We start from the raw sequence: 22,092 nt of genomic DNA on the forward strand, positions 1-22,092 counted from the left end.
TTCTATCATGCCGTTAGAAGATTACTGAACAGTCCCCTAGTACGATAAGATGGACTCTTGACCTCACAATCTACCTTGTTATGACCTTGCACCTCACTATCTGCCTGCACTTTCTCTGTAACACTTTATTCTGCATTCTATTGTTGTTTTCCCATGTACTACCTCAATGCACTACTGTAATGAAATGACCTGTATGGATGGCATGCAAAACAAGTTTTTCACTGTATCTCAGTACATGTGACAATAATAAACCAATTCAACAGTAGATCTTTTAAAAATTCTTAATGTTAGAGCCCAAAAACTGAAGAGTTAGAATTCTTGGTTACTCACGACATGTGCAGGATTAACAGATAATCCTGAGTGAACCCTTCTATAACTCAATTCTTGCAACATTTCAATTCCTGTGGAAACAAGATGAAATACTGATTTTTATTTAAATAAAATACATCCTTTATTGTCAAACCAATTTGTTCCATTTCCCCAGTTTGATGTGACATGGCTTTTAGGAACCAGCTTTATTTGAATAATCAACACAAAGGAGGTGGTGAAACTCAGTGGGTCAGGAGCATCTACAGAGGGAAATGGATAGTCAATGTTTCAGGTTGAGATCCAAAATGTCGACTGTCCATTTCACTCTACAGAAGCTGCTTGACCCACTGAGTTCCTCCAGCTCCTTTGTGTATTGATCCAGATTTCCAGCATCTGCAGTCTCTTCTGTCTCCTTTTATTTGAATCATGCTAGGCAATAAGTTCAGGGCGAATTGACCAATGAAAACTTGAGGGTTTCTCAGCCTCAACCCAACAGGGCTCCAGCAGGAAGGTTGTTGTTACTGCAGCAAAGATATGGTAGGAAATCAAATCTGGAAACCTCCAGCAACTCAGATCTATGATGGACTTGATACTTGCTAGTTCAGACTCAGACTACTTTATTGTAATATACATCAGGGTGCAATGAACTTCCTTGCTCACGTGAAGCTTAGAGTAAATTGTACACAATGATAGTAATAAACAGTGACGAGAACAAAAACAATGGAATGGTGCATAGTGAAGCTTATATAGGGTGTTCCCAAGCTATGATTCTGGGATATCCCAATCAAATGCAAAATAAAACCACAAGTGTGTAGCAAGTCACCAGATAACTCTTTCTTCCCCCACCCCCACCTCCCCAGTGACAACTTGTGCACACTTCAAGCCATGCAGTTTGACAATCTTGCAACCAAAATTTTGTATAAGTGCAGTATCCAGAACCTCAAACCTTGGCACTTAAACACACTCTGCCTGGCAAACAGTTTGGATAATTACCTGCAGTGAAATTTGCAAGGGATCAAATTTCAAATGCAAAGCTGAACTAATAATTGGCAAGGCAGGAGGCAATGATGATTGTACATCTTGAGAATATTAACCCAGTGCTCGGCTCAGCAATATAATGTCACAAAGCAAGATCTGAACACAAATACACTGACATGGTCAAGGAGGTGGAGGCGAGCTGCTTCCCTGAACTGTCGCAGCCCTTATAGTGAAAGTGCTCACAGGCTGCTGTTAGGTCACAAACTCTACCAATTTGACCCACTAATAATGAAGAAACATGATTTATTTCCAAGTCAAGATAGTCTGTGACTTAGAAGGAAACTAGCAGCTCCTTTGAGCCCACTACATTGATTTTCCAAGTCGTGGAGACTGTTTGGATTACACTGCTGAAGAGATGACATTGCTTTACTGAAGGGAGCCTGTCCTATGTTTTATTCTTTGCTTCAGAAATCAACATTTTGCAGTACCTGCCTGCCTGTTCTGGCCGTACTTTTGCTCCCACAGGTCAAGCAAGATGTTGAAGTACCGGGGCTGCTCGAAGAATCGGAGATAGCGGGAGGAGAACAGGCAGGGGAAGATCCGCTCAAACTGTCCCCGACGATTGTACTCATCCTCTGACTCCATTAACATCCGAATATCTTCAGGGGTGAGGATGTCCAGCAGAGAGGAATAGGAATCCTGAAGGACAGGGAAATATATAATAAAAAAATCAAAAGATCACCTTCCTGCCTTTAGTTAAAAATTACAGGTTTTGTTGCATCACTAATGTCATATTTCGCACAGGCTTTTACTTCACTGTCTTGTGTAATTTATGTGCAATTTATGTTCTGCGTGTTATTGGAATCTATATGCCTGTGATGCTGCTGCAAGTTTATCCATTGTACTTGTACCTCACCGTCCTTGTGCATATGACAATAAACTCGACTTGAGCACTTGCAATGAGAAGGGGTTAGTGTTCAGGTAATGAACACACTGTCAATCTGCATTCTTGAAATGGAGTCTTAACAATTGCATGCTATGCAAGATGATTTAATTGTATGACGTTAGATCAGATGCTAAACGAAAAGTATTAAAAACTGATCCCACCCACCCTTCCTTGTGTTACCATGAAGACTCAGGGCATTATCTATTCTAATGTGGACTGCACCCATTTTCTCGTACAGTAAAACCACAATCACTCAGCATCCGATCGTCTGGAACTCCTGACTGTGCAGCACCTGGCTCACTCATTAGTCCAGGATATGAACTGAGGGTCCAGAGTGCGAGTGGAATGTGTGGCCAGAGCCTGGATGTGCAGCTGGAGCAGAGGTTGAGATCCAAAACACCAGGGGTCAGGAACGTGGGCAGGTTTGCAGCTGGTGCCAGGATCCGGAGTGCTTGTATATTTCCCACTCCGCTTATACTCACTGGGCTCAGGAAAATTTATTATACCACCGTGTTTAGCGCACCCAGCCCATAGTCCAGATTCCAGCCCTGGCCACACTCTGGACTAACATCCAATTGTCCAGGAAATCTGCCAGTCCACCACTACAAAGTGGTGAGAATATAAAAAAAAAAGAGGATTAATGTAGGCTGAGTATAAATGGGTGGTTGATGGTCTACACAGACTCAATGGGCCAAAGGGCCTGTTTCTGTGCTTACCCAATGTCCTGCGATGCCAGATTATCGGGTTTACTGAAATGTTCAAATATCCAAGACTCCCGTCACCTTATTAGTATTCCCAAGTTCAATCAAATTTCTCCACTTCCAGTCCTACTCACCCAGTACCAAGTTTAACCCATAACCTACATCTGGGTTACTCATCAATTAACAGAAGGCCACATATATTAATATTCTATGCCGAGGCAGTGTGAAGATAATTGGCTAATTCTTCACTAAACCACACCACTCTTATTAAGCCACTCTTGGCTTATTAACAGCAGCAAATAAAGGTAAGGCAGGTATAAACTGAGCTGCCATTTTGGGAGCAGCCATTGTGTGAGTGGCCAGTGTTAGAGTGGGAAGCTGAGGCTTTGGTTCAAGAGGCTTCTGTGAGAAGAAGCGAAGGCAAGTGTCTGGTAAGTTCCTTTCTTTCTTTGATTTGGTGTTCCCTTTAGCGCCAGGACAGAGTAGTGAGAATGGCTCCAGGGTCAGAGGTGTGTTCAGCGTGAGAGATGTGGGAGTTCTGGGAGATAACCAAGTGACCGAGATTAATTGTATGCATGTCATTTATAGTAGCAACGATCCCCAACTTGGCATTTTTCTTACCCTGCTATTATGAGAATTTGCTGCAGTTTTTCTTGCCTCCAATCTTCAAATAGACTATTTTCTGAAATAACTTTGATTTTTGTACAAGAAATTTGGCATGTCCCCTTTGACCCTCACCAGTTTTTAAATAGATGCATCATAGAAAGTATCCTATCCAGATGCATCATGACTTGGTACGGCAACTGCTCTGCCTGGGTCCACAAGAAACCTCAGTTGTGGACACAGCTCAGCACATCAGGGAAACTAGCCTCCCCTCCAGGGACTCTGTCTACACCTCACTGCCTCAGTAAAGGAGCCAGCATAATCAAAGACCCCATCCATCCTGGACATTCTCTATTCTCTCCCTCCTATTAGAAGATACAAAAGCCTGAAAGCATGTACCACCAGGCTCAAGGAGAGCTTCTATCCTGCTGTTACAAGAGTACTGAACGATCTCCTAGTATGACAAGAATGGACTCTTGACCTCACAATCTGCCTCATTATGGCCTTTCACCTCATAGTGCAGTGCAGGCAGACATTCTCTGTAACTGTAACACTATACCATATTCTGTTGTTGTTTACCCTTGTACTACCTCAATGCACTGATGTGCTGAAGTGATTTACATGGATGGCATGCAACTGAAACTTTTTCCACTGTACCTCAGTAAACGTGACAGTAATAAACCAATTTACAATATATTGTTTACGGTGGGATATAAAACCCTGTCTCAAACTCATTAGCTGATGTCCTGTTGTCAGTAAACAGTTAAGTACTTGAAAAAAATCACAAAGCTCCCATAGAGGTGGTGGAAAATGAATCCCAACAGGTGCTAACTACATTTGGGTCTTTTCTCGGTACACCCAGTCTGACTGATGACCTGGGTACATAGTTCTACTGAAGCAAAGAAATCATATATCCTTCCAATCCGAGGACCAGATAACTCTAGAGTCCACGGTCAATTCATTAAACTACATCAACATCACATATTCCTGTGTGTGCATGCGAAGTGGACCACAGTGATGTGATTCAGCATGGAAGTGTCCGTAACAGCCTCAAGACACAGATTGGCATTCAGAGTACATAACTCAAGAACCCTATAGGGCAAGGAAGTCATTGAGAGCTAGCAATAGTTTTCCTCCTACCTTACACTGAATGTGTTACAACATGGAAACCTGTGATAATGCACTTTTCTTTTAATCCACAAAAGTTTAAGAAGAAATATTCAGTGCATCAATATTTGTTAAAATGTGCACCAGTACAGGTGGTAGGATAGCAATCCCATTACACCCAGTTCCTCCTAATCCACCCCAGCCAATCACCGTTTCCTTCCCCTTCTCCATCTGTCCGTCAACATCACACTCCACCCACTGGGTCCCCTCCCCTCTGCCCACCCCACCTCCCTTATTTGGTTCCATGCTTCTCCCTTCCTTTCCCTATCAGATTCCATCATCTGCAGCCCTTTTGTCACCTCCACCTATCACCTCCCAGCCTTGTGTAGCTATTTCCACTTCCCTCCTCCAGCTGCCTATCACCCCTCCTCACCTGGATCCACCTATCACTTGCCAGCTCTTGCCCTGCCCCTTCCCCTCATCTCTTTATCTCTTCCAGTCCAGATGAAGGGTCTCGACCTAAAACGAGAAGACTGTCTATTTCCCTCCATAGATGCTGCCCGACCCACTGTGTTCCTCCAGCAACTTATTGATCCCACTACACTTGCTGGTATGCACACTAAGGTTGAATAATGGCAAGAAACCCAAACTAACAAACAAATGTAGATGGCTCAAGTGAATTAATTACTTTGTCTTGTAATGGCAGTAGTATGCAGTTACTCCAGGAGCACCAGTTAAGATCTCTTTGCCCTTCAGATAATGTACATGTAAGCAATGGAAAGACTACTTACCTTTGGTGGTGATTTCTGACTCAGGTAATAGACCCGCTTCAGCTTCTCATCTGGTGAAAGTTCATTACTTTTTGGCCTGGTTGCTGATGTGCTGTGGAACAAAACAAAGATTTATTTTTGTTAAAAAAAAACAAAAGGAATGATGCAAATGCCAAAAAAAAAGGAATATTTAATCATTTCATTTGTGCCCTCCCCAGTCAGGAACAGGACAGCTGGATTCATGTGTCCTTCAATCCTGCTGTTACACATACATCAGCACCAATATCCATCTCACTAATGCTTTCTCCCTCCTGTGGTTTCTCAGGGATGGGCTCTCTCCATCAATGGACACCAGCAGTGACAACATTCACGTCACACGTCTGTGCTAGATTTGAACCTGGTCCCAGATATGCAGTGTCTGTCTGTTCAAAAACTTAAAGATTTTCATGGGTTATGGGCACCTCTGCCAATGCCAATATTTATGCCTGTGAGGGGGGATCTCACTGAAAAGCAGGGATAGACTAGATGCAAGGAGGATGTTTCCCCTGGCTGGTGAGTCTGGAACCAGGAGTCAGTCTCACGATGCGAGCTAAGACACTGCTGGTAGAGGATGTGGGGGCAGCTACATTAGGGACATCTAAGAGACTCTTAGATAGACACATGAATGATAGAGAAATGGAGGGCTATGAGGGAGGGAAGGGTTAGGTAGATCTAAGAGCAGGATAAAATGTCGGCACAACATTGTGGGCCGAAGGGCCTGCACTGTGTTGTAGTGTTCTATGTTCTAAATGAACAGCTTGTTTGGTCACTTGAGGGCAGTTAAGAATCCATGACTTGCTTGTGGGTATGGAGTCACTTATAGGACAGATGCTTCCTGCAGACTTTTTACTTAAAAGTTGAACTTGCTTAAAATGAAAACAAGAATAAAGGAGAAGTGTGGTCCTTGGCATAGAAAGGCAGTTATATACATCAGTTGAACCAATGAAATTCAAGAAAGGAATGATGGTGATAGGACAACAAATCAGAATGTTTTAGAATCAAACTCAGATACAAAATGAGAAATAGAGAGAAGGGAAGATTAAGAGAGAAATTTAATGAGAATTTTGATTTTAAGAATCACTAAGAACAATTAATTGCCTGAGAATTAAACCTTTAAATTGCTCCCTTTCTGGGCCACCAAGAATGGATTAGCATTGGTTTACAATTATTATGCTTTCAAAAGGGAAACTTGTGCTTTTAACCACAAGCCTTAAATGTTATGCAGTGAGTAATTAATATTCATTTCCAGCAAGCAATGTAAAACAGAAGCCATGGGTGCATTGCTGTTGTTCAAGACAAATGGTGGTGTGATAACTTGAATAGCAAGACATAGGACAGATGCACCTCTTATTTCCAACTGAACTTTGCCTACTTACTCATTAACATCATGCGCTGTGAATTAGCTGTTATTTTTCCAAAAAGACACAGCATACTTTTCATGCCTTTTGAGCTCTATTTAAATTCCACCCCCCCCCCCCCTCGGCAAACTGAGGCCAGGGAAGGAGAGAACCAAGGAGAATAAGATAGGTCCTCCACATCCAGACCAGTTAAGTATGGACATGGGATGACCACAGATGGCAGCAAGATCTGGCCCAGTGCATACCTTGCCAATAAAATCTTGAGATACCAGACTCTACCTTTTTGTGATATCTGGAGTCACGTCTTCTTTTTGAGGAATAATAAATCCAGCCAAATTCAGAAGATCACTAACCATCTGCCCCTTGATGTTAATATCCAATGCTGAACTTGAGTGCAGGCTGAGCAAAGAGATTAAGAAAATTGAAAGTTATAATGGCTCATATTAAAGCATAAGTTGCTGAAAGCTAAAATAAGTTTATGAAAAGCGAAGACTTTTTGAAAACTATGATAAGCCTCAATTAGATTACTTTTTTTCCCCCCCCCCAAAAACAAGCGTTCAGAAAGAAAGATAAAGTAGATGCTGGAAATCTGAAATAAAATATTGGAAGCATTCAAATCAGGACGCAGCATCTGTGTGTGCAGAGAGAAATAGAACTAATGGTTCAGGTCAATGAGTCTCCATCTGAACAGTTCTAACTCATCTTGCCCTGTTTATAATTTCCAGCATTGGAGCAACACACAAAAAGCAGGATCAGGCAGCACCTATGGAGGGAAATGGACAGTCCTGAAGAAGGGTCTCAAACCAAAATGTCAAATGTCCATCTCTCCATAGATGCTCCCTGATCCACTGAGTTCCTTCAGGTTTTTGTATGTTGTTCCAGATTTCCAGCATTTTCAGTCTTTGTGTCTCCAGCATTGATGGACTGGCATTTTCCTTAAACTATTTTTGAAAAGAGTTAGTCAAGCTCCTGCTCATATCATTGATTCTGTCCATTCATGTTTTGCCACTCAAATACGGCAAATCTAGCCTGGGAAAGTGAGTCAGACTACAGGTGGACAGCAATATAGTGAATGATTGAAACACACACAGGACACTCAGCCCGTAGCACTGGGGCCGTCCCAATCATGTGCACTTTCCCTATATCCCTTCAACAATTTTTATTTTTCAACTTTAGGTTTAATTCTATTTTGAATGTTCCCAGCGAATCTGCTTCCATCCCCCTTTCAGGCTGTGTGTTCCAGATCATGCTTCTAATGCTCTCATGGAAACAGTAATACTGCCAAGATTATTAAAAAAAACCTTTGTTATACTACCATTACTTAAAGTGTTGAATTTTTCTATTCATGTCTCCTGCAGAATCATTTCCTTGAGTGGATTTGGCCCAAACACACAATCTACTTAATTTTACAGAGAATACCATCTTATTGTATTAAAGAAGCATGTGGCACAAAGACATACACATTAATATCACTCTGTTGTTCTTATGGTTCATCTTGCATTTCTCATCAGAGAGAACTACGACTGAATATTGCTCCACTCATTCAAGCAGCAATGTTACTTTCAAGTCATTGCACTGATCACCTCCAAATGCTCCAACTTACAGGTCTGGTTTAGCAGAAGGCAAAATCCATTAAAAATAAAGTAGTTTCCAACCACAGCAGACTATTTTATTTTTCACTTAACAGTTGTTGCACATAAATACCCATGTACAAAGTGAAAAAGACAAAACAGTGGGAAATACAGGAAAAATGTGGTTAGGGCGGTTGTGAGGATATAACTTTGGCTTGTGGTGAACTGCTGTTTTTCCAGAGAGGATAAATTAACCAGTTTGATATACATTAACAAAGCATGGGCCCAGGTATACAAACATGATTTCAAAACTTCTACTCAATACAAAATGAATCCCAATGAATTATCAGAATTTGGGAAATGAGATTTAAACCAATTTAAAAAAAGAGGTGGCTCATTTTGACAGAATGGAGAGGCAGTATACACAAACAGTAGAGTTTTAAAACGGCTTAGAAAGAACAGGCCACCAGGAGTCTTCATGACATGCAAGTCTTTAGCAGAACAAGATAAAGATTTATAAACTGAGCAGAGCACAAAAAGTTTTAGGAAACACAAGTTGTACCCAGCCTGGCAACAATACCCCATGAATGGTGACTGGGCTTTCGTTAAGAAGTTGCAGTTGAGATTTACTAGAATATTAGGGATTAAAGATTTGTGTTAAATTGGGACTGGAGAAAATGGGATTCTTCACAATAGACCATAAGCCATTAAATATTTGATAGATGCATTCAAAATTTTCAACTATTTTGATGGATGAAACATTTCAAGGCAAATTAATGTCAAGTTGGTTTCTGGCACCTCCTGGTGGTCAGTTACAAAAGATATTGCTGTCATGTGCAGAGAAAGAAACCTTTGGCTCTTATTTTTCTTGGCTGTGATACACCCTGTTTCTTTGGACCCTATATATACTCATTAAAACTGAAATTTAGACAATACTGTTGCCACTTATTTTATTCAGTCTGATTTTCAGCAGAAGTCCGATAGGTACAAGTGAAGTAGATGCCGATAGAATGACATGAAGTAGGGTGAAAAGCTTGTGCAGAGAATAGAAATTGAGAGAACTTTCATAAGAATGCATCAATGTGCTGGTTACTAAGTTTCCACTGGTAACCGCAGATATAAGGAAAGTAAAACACACGGTCAGATGGTGGAATATATCAATGGTAATCTTGTACCTTGGTGAGATGTTGACTTCTAGAACCCACATCTTCAAGTTCTCGTCAAGCATTATGTCAAATCCAAAGAGCTCATGGCAGGTGTAACGATTTCTTACATACAAGTTTATCTGGCTGTTCACGTAAGACTCGGAGCTGCAAAGCAAGATAAACAACAAATAAAAAATGAAACCAGGTGTATCAATGAAACCAGGTGTATCAATGAAATCAAAAATAACCTTAAGTTAACAATGTTTATGAAATTCCCATACAAATTAAACTGCAGTTGGTCACAGTGACTCTCATGTGACCAGGTTATCGAAATATCACTCCTACTAACTTGACACTGCCTTTTTTATGTGCTTCTGCTTGTCGTATGATTGCTTTTGTTACATTAATGGCCAAGAGATCCATTCTATTTAAATGGAAGGACCCAACATCTCCTACCACATTTCAATGGTTTTTTTTCCAAACTATAACATGTTTAAACTTAGAAAAAATTAGGAGTGGTACTGTTGATCCTTCGCTTGAATTTGAGGAAGTTTGGAGTCCAGTTATTCAATATTTCCATATGATATAAGCTGACCTTTTTCAAATCCCCTTCAATAATCTTTCAATATAGAGGAGCGGAGCTGACGACATAATAATGCTTTTTTTAAACTGAAGACATATCAGTCCAGTTTTTTTTTGAAGCTTTTGGTTTGCTTTTGTTTATTGTTATATTTTTGATTTGGGAGTTCTCTTTTCATATAATTAAATTTCTTTTCAATTTTTTTTGTATCATGCTCACTCAGCAAGAGAGCAGGAGGTCCAGATTATATGTTTTACTCCTCGAGTGTATATATTAACTATTATTGTTATCTCAAACTCTTCGCACCATATGTATAATTATTAATGTTATGTATACTAATTTGAATTAATTTGAAATTCAATAAAAAGATGGAAAAAAAGACACTTTGCCTTTTATGACGTTTTTGAGCATAATGTACTTGACTTTTCCTATACTGTCATCTTGTCAGGTCTCCTCTTAAAACAGAAGAGAAGCTACAATAATATTGCTTGTGGGCCAAAGGGCCTGTTCTTGTGCTGTACTATCCTATATTCTACCACTAAACTCATTGGGAAAAGAAGACAAGCATATTTGCAATCCACAGAATATCTAAAGGCTCCAAGTTTGGTGGGCATAGGTTTACAGTAAAAGGGGAAAGATTGAAAAGGGATCTGACGGGCAAGATTTTCCCCCACAGAGGGTGGTGGATATAGAGAACAAGCTGCCAGAGGAAGTGGTACACGCAGGTATAAATTACAATGTTTAAAAGACACTTGGACAGGTACATGGATAGGAAAGCCTTAGAGGAATATGGGCTAAATGCCTGCAAATGCGACTAGCTCAGGTAGACAACTTGGTTGGCATAGATAAGTTATGCTGAAGGGCCTGTTTCCATACTGTATAACTCTACGACTCTGGTGAAGAACTTTGGTGACATTATGTGCAATCTGAGAACAGGAAAACCTTTTCTTAAAAAAAGCCATTTCAGTAAAATTCTAATAATCTTGTATCCGATTGTTTGGAAATCTTGATGGCTCGCCATTTGGCTCATTTCCTGTACTCCCTTTAAACTCATCCAGTTCACTGGAAAATGTATTATACTACTGAGTAACATTCAAAACAAAAAAGTGAATCCAAAGTGTGATGAGGTGTCCTCTTCTGTGAAAAACAGAGTCAACATATTTGTTTAATTATTCTACCATTTCCTTGTTCCCATTTATTTATTCTCCTCTTTTTGACCACAAGGGATGTTCAGTCTTTTTCTTATTACAAGTCTGCTTTCATGTTGCTTCACTCATACTCTGTTTTTCCTCCTGAATCAAACACTGGTCCTTTTTAGCTAATCAGTACGTTGGCTACTTCTTATACAATCCCTTTGGATCTAATACTATCTTTAACTTCTTACGTAAGCCATGGTTGGGTTACTTTTCTTCTTGGTTTTGCACTCCAGAAAATGAAGAACAGCTGCAGTTCTTGGATTCCTTCCCTAAATGTTAGCCATTGCCTCTACACCCTGCCTTTTAATGAAACTTCCCAATATAACATTGCTAATTTGTTTTGGTTGCTTCAGCCAGATTATTTGCAGAATAAAGTCACCTGTGATCACTGTTATACTCTTTACACGCATCTCCTATTTGATGCTGCCCCCTACACTGCTGATGCAGAGCGTCGACCCAAAAAGTCAACAATTTCTTCTCTCCCCACAGATGCTGCTTGACCTGCTGAGCTCCTCCAGCAGATTGTTTGTTGTCCTGTATTAGTATGATTGCTTGAAGGCCAATGAGCAACTCCCAACAATGCTTTCTGCCTGTGTGCTTCTTGGTGCATGTGACAATAAACTTGACTAAGCACGGTGAGGTACTGGTACAATGAAGAGCTTGTTTGCCACAGCATCACAGACAACAAACAGAACTCAAATTAAACAAAGCAGTGAAGAAAAAAAACTGCTCTAATTCCTAATCTTATGTACATGAGAAAATAGACTAAAAATAATCACATCTACTTCTGAGAATTCTTTTTTTATTATATTAGACAGGTACATGGATAGAAAGGTTGAGTGAGATATGGGCCAAATGCAAGCAAAAGGGACTAGATCAGGTAGACAATTTGGTCAGCATGGATGAGTTGGGCCAAAGGGCCTATTTCCATGCAGTATAACTATCTCCCAAGATTATTACTTGTGAACAGTTATCTTCAAACTTATCTAATTGCTCAGTATCTGCTGCCCCAGGATAACATATGTGATACGAACCTGTGCAACATAACCACAGGCCTGGAGGAGCAATCACAATATGACAACTTCATGCAGTAAGCTTTATTATAAATACAGACATACAAGGGCAGTAAAAATATGGTCAGAAGGCATGACTATAAAATGAGGGTTAAATTATGGCATGCCTTGATCCAAGCAGCTACCAACTTCCTTTCTCAATTCATCCAAGATCTATTCCAAATCTAGATTTTCTAGGTATGATGTAGGTTCCATTGACTGGTCAATAAACTTTTACATATCCTGAGTTTCACAGGCAGATGTGGCAGTCACAAACAACAATGACATGCATGCCCAATTATTGGTTTATTTGGCTGCGAGAAGTTTTAACCAAGACATTACTCAACTATTGGAACTGTATCGTGTAACAGCTAATAAAGCAAACAAGAGAGACTCTGATGCAAGGCTCATCCAGGACCAGTATTTCTAAAACTGCAGTCTTCCTCCATTATTGAATTGAAAAGTAGAACTTTGACCCACAGGTCTGAACCTGCACTCTTCCAAATGTTAGGCAGGAGTACCACCACCCAGGCCAACCAAACATGAACACAAATAGAAAATGTAGGACAGAAGTAACAACTTGTATCTTTAATGTAGAAAAATATCCTAAGGCACTTCTGAGATATAATCAGAAGCTACACAAGGTTTGGTTCAGTCTCAGGCCAATGGGGATATTAGTCTTTGAAATAAAGTAATGAAATTGTAACAAGGGATCAAAAGACAAGGTTTTGGTTTTTCCAGCTTTGAAGTGGATGAATGCACAGCTTTCTTAAAAATAAAAGAAAAAAAACAATACTTACTGGGTCTGCTGTAAATAATTGGAATTGGTTTATTATTGTCATGTACTGAGGCACAGTAAACAAAAACTTGTGTTGCATACTGTTTGTACAGATCAATTCATTACACAGTGCATCGAGGTAGTACAAGCTAAAACAATAACAGAATGCAGAATGAATTGTAACAGCTACAGAGAAAGTGCAGTGCTGGTAGACAATAAAGTACAAGGCGTCATGACGAAGTAGATTGTGAGGTCAAGAGTCCATCTTATTGTACTAGGGAACCGTTCAATAGCCTTATAACAGTGAGATAGAAGCTCTCTTTGAGCCTAGTGGTACGTGCTTTCAGGCTTTTGCATCTTCTGCCCCAATGGGAGAGGGGAGAAGAGAATAAGCAGGAAAGAGGAAAAACTGCATCCATTGGATGTTTTCACATACATTCTCCACTTTATACACATCTTATTACTCACGCTATGATAGTTTTGATGATCACATCCTTCATTTGCTCCCGTAATTGTTCAGTCTTCACTCCTTTTTGATTCAGATACAGCCACAGTGCCTTAAGACTCCTGGAGAGGGGGAAAATCAGCAATGCGTACTATCAGTTGGCTCATGTGACCCAGCAACAACAGCAAGCGAGATGAAAACGTGTCAATCTTCAAAAGACCAGCAGGTAGTAAATAGATGTCAAGGAACAGGAAAGGAAAACTCAATAATCTCAGCATTGATGAAACAGGTAACAGCTGCATAGGAGGGAAGCAGAGGCAGAGAAAGCAAATGGAGATTTTGAGATCAGATGTTGGAGCTGAAAATAACTACAGAAGAGGGAAGAGCCTTGCACTGTCCAGCTCCTTTCACAACTCTGATGTCCCACAGCACTATGTAGGAATAGTGTACCTTGTTTGAAGAGTATTAATTAATAAATGGAGAAAATATGCCAATTTGTAAATAACTAACTCCCACAAAAATTGAACATGACGTTTGAGAAATAAATATAGGCCAAGACATTGAGGATAATTCCCCTTGCTCTTCCTTCAGACAGTGACATGGGAGTTTTATTACCCATCTGCAAAAAGGACACATTTGACCATGGTTTAACCTCCAACAGTGCCAAACTTGTTTAATAGTGCACAAGTGTCAGCCTAGCTTTTCGCATCGTCTTTGGAAGAGTAGTTGAAGCGAAAAGCTTTGACTCTAGAGGGAATACTATCAACTGAGCCACAGACCAGAGGAGAAGGATAGAAGGCAAAGTGACAGAGCTTCAGGGGTTTTGTGATTAGATGCTGTGGCAAAGAGATATTAGAGGGCGGGGGAGAAAAATAGGAACTATAATGCACATTGCAAAATGTTCGTTGGTAACAAGAAATATAGAGGAACAGTTTCTCTATTATGAAATTATTGCTGTGTTTTATTATCTAGCATGCTAAAACTAACTCAAGTGAATGGAATCTTCCAGTTCTGGTCTAGACAAAGGGATCATTTTTGAAGAAATCTTGAACTGCTGTAATGGATCCTGTAGATAGCACACTGTTCAGCCATGGTGGAACAGTGATGTAGGTAGTGGATGGGTTACTTTGTTCTGACTACTTTGCATTTGCCTAGGTGAGTACACCACCAACTAGACTCAAACTGGATGGTGTTAAGTCTGGGTGCTGTTGGAGCTGTACTCAACTAGGCGAATAGAAAGTCTATCGCACTCCTCATGCATTCCAGAACAGGATCACTGCGTTATGTAAAGTAGTCAAAAACTACTACTTACCACTTATGTCCTTGACAGAGCTTTTCATCGCTGTTGGGCTTGTATTCTGCATTTAATTTATTTACACTGTAGTTTGTGAGATGCATAAATTTATTACTAAGACTCTTCATGGAAGATGAATACCTGATCAATAAAAGAAAAATATGTAATTGCTGCATAGAGAAAGTTGGATAATACCACATTGTACATTCAACTAAATACTAACTTCTTGAGTACTTGATTCATGCAGGAGGATAATATATTTTAACCCCCCCAAGAACAAAACCAGCAAGTTCTACTGGTCAGCTGAAATAGTAGAATTAATTTTAACCAAATCAATGGAATTAAAGACCAGGTAGAAGGTAAAATGGTTGGCTGACCTGACAAGGCCGGCCTCAGGGCAGCACAGATTACAGCTGCTGGCTCACAGCTTCAAATCTGACCTTAGGTACTGTTTGTGTGGAGTTTGTACTTTCTCCCATGGGCTACTGAATTGCAGGATGCTGCTGGCTAAATGGTCCTCAGGAAGAACTGATCTCAGTCTGGGATTTGAGAAAATGGAGGGGATGATGTTGAGTGGTGGAGGCTGGAAAGAGCATGTTGGGAGAAAACTAGAACAGTAGTCCAGAAACAGGCCCTTCGGCCCACAAAGGCTGTGCTGATGATGATGCCAATTAAAACAAATCCCATCTGTCTGCACATGGTCCATATCCCTCCATCCCCTGCTTGTTCATTTTCCTGTCTAAATGCCTCTTAAATGTTCCTATCATTTCCCTTTCCACTGAAGTCCCTGGCAGCATGTTCCAGGCACATACCACAAAAAATTGCCTCATAAAATTCCCTCATAAAATTCCTTTAAACTTTCCCCCTAAAGCCATACCCTCTAGTATTTGACATATCTACCCCTATCTATGCCTCTCAATCTCATGTACTTCTATCAGGTCGCCCCTCAGCCTCTGACACTCCAGAGAAAACAACCCAAGTTTGTCCAATCTCGCCTTAGAACTAATGCTCTCTAATCCAGGCTGCTTCCTTTTTTTGCAAAGCCTCCAAATCCTTCCTGTAATGTGGCAACCAGAACTGCATATTATATTCGAAATGCGGCCCAACCAACATTTTATACAGCAGCAACAAGACGTGTCAACTTTTATACTCAGTGACCCAACCGATAAAGGCAAGAATACAGTGTTGCCACTTTCATGGAGCTATGGACTTGTACCCCAAGATCCCTCTGTACATCAGCATCCTGCCATTTACTGTATACTTTCCTCTTACAATTGACCTCCCAAAGTGCAACACCTCACATTTCTCCATCTGCCATTTCTCCACCCGTATTTCCAACTGAAGGATATCCTGCTGGTTGCTTAGAGAACCTTTTTCACTGTCCACAAGCCCACCAATCTCTGTGTTGTCTGCAAATTTAGTTATCAGCCCATCAACGTTTTCATCCAAATTATCACAAACAGAGGTCCCAGCACTGACCCCGTGCGCTGGACACAGACCTCCCAGTCAGAGTAACATCCCTCCACCGCTACCCTCCATCTTCTATGACCAAGCCAATTTTGAATCCAATCAACCATGTCACCATGGATCCCATGTGTCTTAATCTTCTGGATCAACCTACCATGAGGGAACTTATCAAATGCAAGGTGTTTTCTATGGGGGAAGATTTAATGTTGAATGATTTAAGAAATCGAAATAGTAAGCAATCTGGCCCTTTGTGCCTGCTCTGTCATCTATCAAGATCATGGCTATCTTCGACCTCAGCATCATTTTCTAGTACTATCCCAGTATCCCTCAATTTCCTTAACACCTAGAGATCTGTCCATCTGTTTTTAATAAGCATAATGACTGAGTTTCTCTGCCACATGGTAGAGAATTCAAAGGTTCACCACCCCAAGTGAAGAATTGCTTTTCACCTCAGTACTAAATGGTCTGCTATTTATTCTAAAACTGTTCCCCCTGATGCTAGAGACGTCAGTCTAGGGAAACATCCTTCCTGCATCTAGCCCCTGAAGCCCTATAAGATTATACGTTTTGGTCACTTTCAGTCAGTTTTACCTTGGGTCCTCTTTACTATTTACTCTTTATTATTTTAACCCTTTCTTGTTGGAAGTACTATATCTAATACAGCCTGCTCTCCCCCAGTTGGTTCCTCAATGTACTAATGTAGAAATCCACCTCAAATACATTCCAGAAATTTATCCACCACATTGTCAGTACTAATTTGATTTGCTTATTCTCTATTGATTAAAGTCTCCCATGTTACTATATTACTCTGTCTCAGACACCTTTAATTCCCTTGTTTACCCTGCACTCACATCTCAACAACACTTTGACCCTCTAAACAACTTCCAATAATGCATTCTGCCCCAACAAGATCTTTTCCCTAAATTAAAACAGTAAAAATGTTCATATACTGATACTTAAATTTGCCATACTAGTATAGATTTTAACTTCTCAGATGATTTGCTTCTATTCAAGTGCAGATCCTGATCCTAGTCAGGAAGCGAAACTGTGATGAACCTGAAAAAACATTTTTCTTGCTGAGGGATAAGGGGGCATTGGGCAATTTTTGCTTTGTAATCAGCCTGAAAGAGCGCCAATCATTTGAACTCCTGTCACAGGTGGCAAACGATGGGCCAAATATTTCACTACATCAACTAAAATATCAATGCAATTTAAAAATTACGATACTCAACGAGCAGCTCAGTGCGCTATGTAGGAAAAGTCATTAGAAATGCATCATAAAACACACAAACACAACCGCCCTGTGACTCAAATTATGCACCAGCAACCAGTTATCATTTCACGTTCTCTATTCTCTTTTTAAAACTTACTTGCAGCTGGCAAAACGGACCAGGCCATCTGTAAACATGTATATCCGTAGAGGATCATATGAGGTGACGTAGACGTAAATTCTCAAATCAAATTTACTCTCACCAATGAGGTAGGGTTTGTGCAAGTATCTAGAGTAAGTAAAATAAAGTAGATTTTACTACAATGTTTGAAATTGTTTAAAACAAATTTGGAAAAGTTTGCAGCTAGGCACAATAGTGTAGAGGGGCGGGCACGGTAGTGTAGCGGTTAGCATAATGCTTTACAGCACCAGCAACCCAGGTTCAATTCTGGTCACTGTCTGTAAGGAGTTTGTACGTTCTCGCTGTGTCTGCGTGGGATTCCTCCGTGCTCCAGTTTCCTCCCACATTCCAAAGACGTACAGGTTAGGAAGTTGTGGGCATGCTACAATGACGCCAGAAGCATGGCAACACTTGTGGGCTGCCCCCAGAACACTCTACACAAAAAGATGCATTTCACTGTGTGTTTCGATGTACATGTGACTAATAAAGATATCTTATTTCAGAAATAAAAACAGCAAATGCTGGAAACACAATAGGTCAGGCAGCATCTGTGGAAAGAAAAACAGAGTTAAATGTTTCAAGTCCAAAACCTTTCGTCAAAACTGGTAAAGGTAAATTAGTTTTAAGATGCGGAGTGAAGCAACGCATGGGACAAAGGGAACGTCTATCATAGAGTAAGGGCATCAGATGGGTAATTGGAGATGTAATAAGGTGATTACACTTCATCTGTGTTGTGTGGCTAATAGCAGGGATGTGGGACACGTCCAGCAGGTCAGGCTGTACTAATGGAGGGGAAAAAAAAGCTGAGCTAACATCAGATGGATAATTTAGAGCAGAAACGGCTGGTTCCAATACATATGGAGACAAGTTATCTGAAGTTGGAGAATTCAGTATCGAGTCCTGAAGCTGCAAAGTGCCCTGACAGAAGGTGTTCCTCAAGCTTTCATTGTAACAGTGCAGGAGGCTCCAGAGAGATAGAGGATTAAAGAGGCAGGAACAGAAAGATCAGGACTACTCACAGGTGCTCCGCAAAACAAGTTATTCAATCTGCATCCTGATGTTTAGGAGACCACATTGTAAACGGCAAGTGCAGTGCACTAGATTAGAAGTCTAAGTGAATCACTGCTTCACCTGGAAAGACTGGGAGGATGGAGATGAAAGGACACCGAGGTTGGAGTACCACAAGGTCAGAAGCTGAGAGGGAAAGATAACCGAGGAAATAAAGTCTGTGACTAACTGGGAGGCAATGGCCTGATGTTTGACGTTGGGGTCATAGTCCAGAGGGAAGTACGAGGATGTGTCTGAGAGGCAATGCTTTTTTTTTAAGCAATTTATTAGTCACGTACATCAAAACACACTGAAATGCATCTTTTTGTGTTACTGAAAGTGTTCTGAAGGCAGCCCGCAAGTGTCGCCACTCTTCCGGCACCAACATAGCATGCCCACAGCTCCTAACCTGTACGTCTTTGGAATGTGGGAGGAAACCGGAGCACCCAGACGACACCCACACAGAGAGAACATACAAACTCCTTACAGACAGCAGCGGGAATTGAACCCGGGTCGCTGGCGCTGAAATAGCGTTACACTAACTGCTACACTACCAAGCTTAACATACTTCTCTTGTGCTCAAACTTTCCTTACTCCTACAACCTCCATGGTTAAAACCAGGGTTTCTGTGCTACACACCTTATTAAGACCATGTACATAATACATATACATGTAAAAATCATATGCAGAGCACATACAAATGAAAATGTGCAGACATATACCATATGTTTGTATATTTATGCATATACAAATAGAAAATTCAGAAAAATGCATTTGCATACACACACACACAATTGCAGATAAGTGAAGAAAAATTCATACTTCTGAACCAGCAGAGGTCGCTTCTTGGGGATCTGATTCCATTTGTGAATGACTTGGATCCCAATTCCTCTTGCAGATGCAGGCTATTTAAAAAAAGGACAAAAGAGTGGAGGAAGGCCAATAGAATGTAAACAGATAGCTGTTTCAGTCACCTTTCTAACAGTAAGATGACGAGTTCCATGCTACTAACATCAATACTTTTATTACTGCATTGGTTACTGACAGGAATCATGATATAGACAACAGCAATAAAACTCTCAGCTAGTCATGAAATTTTTGGTCACAAAACACAGCAAGATCAAAGAACCACAAAGGCACTACACTACAGGCTGGGGAATTACAGGGCTCGGTCTGATCTATTCTTGCTCCTTGCATGCAAGTCATGTGGAAGAAATGACCAGTGGAAGAGTACCAAAAGTATAGGCCAGCAACAAACTACAGGGTAGGAATAGGACTTCCAGCTCAACTTTACCATGATGTACCATGAGACTATTAGTTTACAGTGCTGTCCTGACCCCTCATTCAATCAAGTTAACAAGATTTAAAAAGGGCTTCTATTTAGCCACCAAGTCTTGATGCAGAAAAACATGTGGAATTTGCAACATGAGTACCTGCAGAATGTAACTAAGTATTCAGTGCTTGCTTTTAGGAGCATGTAAAAATTTCATATTACTTTAATTGAAGGATGAACAAGGAACAAGTCAAATATAATTCAAACAACTAAAATAGACCGTTTTGTAGTTTGGTATGAAAAAAATTATGTATCACATTTCCCACAATAATGACTGTACTTCAAAATATAATTAATGGATGTAAAAGTCACAGGGAGGTAAATTTTGGTAATATAATCAACAAACAAATGTTTTTGATAAACAAAAAGGTACATGAAGAAAAACCAGGGATATAAACTTTGGGTGCAGGGTCAAACATGACACAGGCTTGAGGAGCTGAATAATTTCCTTTGTTTCAGCTAGAACTTGCTCATTTGGCTCATCATATCTGTTGATTTTTTGCAATAGTGATCCAATGAATTGCACTCCAACTTTTCTTCCCCAGAGTCCTTTTTTTAAAAAAGTGTACATCCAAAACTTTTTATGCTATTTAATCTGCCTCTACCCTCTTACAAGTCTTGGAATTACAGATCATAACTTGCTAAATAAAATGGCTCTCATCTTCATTCTAGTTCTTTTGTGAATCATTTTAAGTAAACTGGTGGCAACTTACTGGTTTAATAATCCACTTTTGCTTGGTAGAGCCTTCTGCCCAGGCATTCTTCAGCAGTTTGATGTCATGAGGAAGGATGAAGGATTGTGGAAAAAAGTTGAACTCCCTTTTCCCAAATCGTACCTGCATTTTCAGTAAGTTACGCCACAAGCGATCCTTGCGCCCGATTTGAAATGATCCCGGAAAGTGATTCAGCTGGAAGTAAATATGAAAGTCTGACTTTTCCCCCAGAATGTATCAAGATGATTGTGAAGTTTACTCAATTTGCATAGACCAACACCAAATACAAAAACAAAGCAATACATGAATGTAACTTCAGTTGAATTTCATTGTTCATTAATAAAGAACTGAAATCACTACTAATTGCTCTATTGAAACAAGAACTTTTAATGTGACATAAAAAACAAGAAAATGTCCAATAATACTAGAGACAAACTGACAAAGACAAAAAAAAAAGAGGCAACTATAAACTTGAACAAACAAGTTACAAGGAGGTTGCAAAGATAATGATGAAAAACAAAATATTGGGATGTTGGAGACCCAAAATAAAAACAGGAAATGCTGAAGACACTCATGGCAGGGAGCTTCTCCCAGATGCTACCTGACCTGCTGAGTCCAGCGTTTCTGCTTTGTACTTCAGTAATGAAAAGCCATCAATAGGAAGATAAATGATACTGCAAGTTTGAACCAAGATGGCTGAAGACACTAATGGTGGAGAGAAGGGAATGGGGATTACACATGGAGTTTAGATTTGGATAAACTGATTGGGGGAAAAAAAAAATCTTCAGATTCTAAAATTCCAGCCACTAACCTTCTGATATTCCCGGAGAGTCTTGAAGAGCGGTGACTTCATGTGGTGTCCCCAGCAACCCAGCCAATCATACGATTCTGAAATGCACACACACCAACTTTCAACTCGGAAAAGGTGATTGCTCCCTCCCTTTTCATTTTCTCCCACCAGATGCAAGCACAGTTACCATCTTCTATACATCTCGAAGGTTCAAACTTGACAAATGGCCTATCTGCTTACAGTGGAACATCACAGGACAATCTGACAGTTTCCACTAGATATCCACATTTTCCCACCCGAATTAAGACTCTATGCACATTAGCAAGAAGACCACAGTTAGGTATGGCTGAAAGTGATACTAAAGCACAGTGCTTAAGCTACTAAACTAGCAAGCAAGAGATTTGGCCTGAAGATTTAAAGACAGTTGTTTCAAATCATTTCTTTACAGTCAGGAAATTTAAATAGTTAAATAAATCTGA

General features: G+C 40.2%; 1 protein-coding gene across 2 annotated transcripts in view; it reads right to left on the reverse strand.

Annotated features, from left to right (window-relative positions):
* The window catches only part of ttll4 (tubulin tyrosine ligase-like family, member 4), a 61,330-nt gene that overhangs the window by 9,683 nt on the left and 29,555 nt on the right, over positions 1–22,092 (reverse strand). The window contains exons 7-17 of one of the 2 annotated variants that reach the window (XM_052024781.1): positions 21,635–21,711; positions 20,947–21,018; positions 19,600–19,682; positions 17,710–17,838; positions 14,891–15,013; positions 13,602–13,700; positions 9,558–9,692; positions 7,091–7,210; positions 5,436–5,526; positions 1,776–1,986; positions 331–401 (exon numbers count right to left, since the gene is read on the reverse strand). In XM_052024781.1, coding sequence (XP_051880741.1) covers positions 331–401; positions 1,776–1,986; positions 5,436–5,526; positions 7,091–7,210; positions 9,558–9,692; positions 13,602–13,700; positions 14,891–15,013; positions 17,710–17,838; positions 19,600–19,682; positions 20,947–21,018; positions 21,635–21,711 — 1,211 coding nt within the window. Of the gene's footprint in view, positions 1–330; positions 402–1,775; positions 1,987–5,435; positions 5,527–7,090; positions 7,211–9,557; positions 9,693–13,601; positions 13,701–14,890; positions 15,014–17,709; positions 17,839–19,599; positions 19,683–20,823; positions 21,019–21,634; positions 21,712–22,092 lie in introns of both variants that reach the window. The other variant, XM_052024772.1, reaches the window with a different exon arrangement.

The sequence above is a fragment of the Pristis pectinata genome, chromosome 1 (genome assembly GCF_009764475.1).
Source record: "Pristis pectinata isolate sPriPec2 chromosome 1, sPriPec2.1.pri, whole genome shotgun sequence".
Classification (NCBI taxonomy): domain Eukaryota; kingdom Metazoa; phylum Chordata; class Chondrichthyes; order Rhinopristiformes; family Pristidae; genus Pristis; species Pristis pectinata.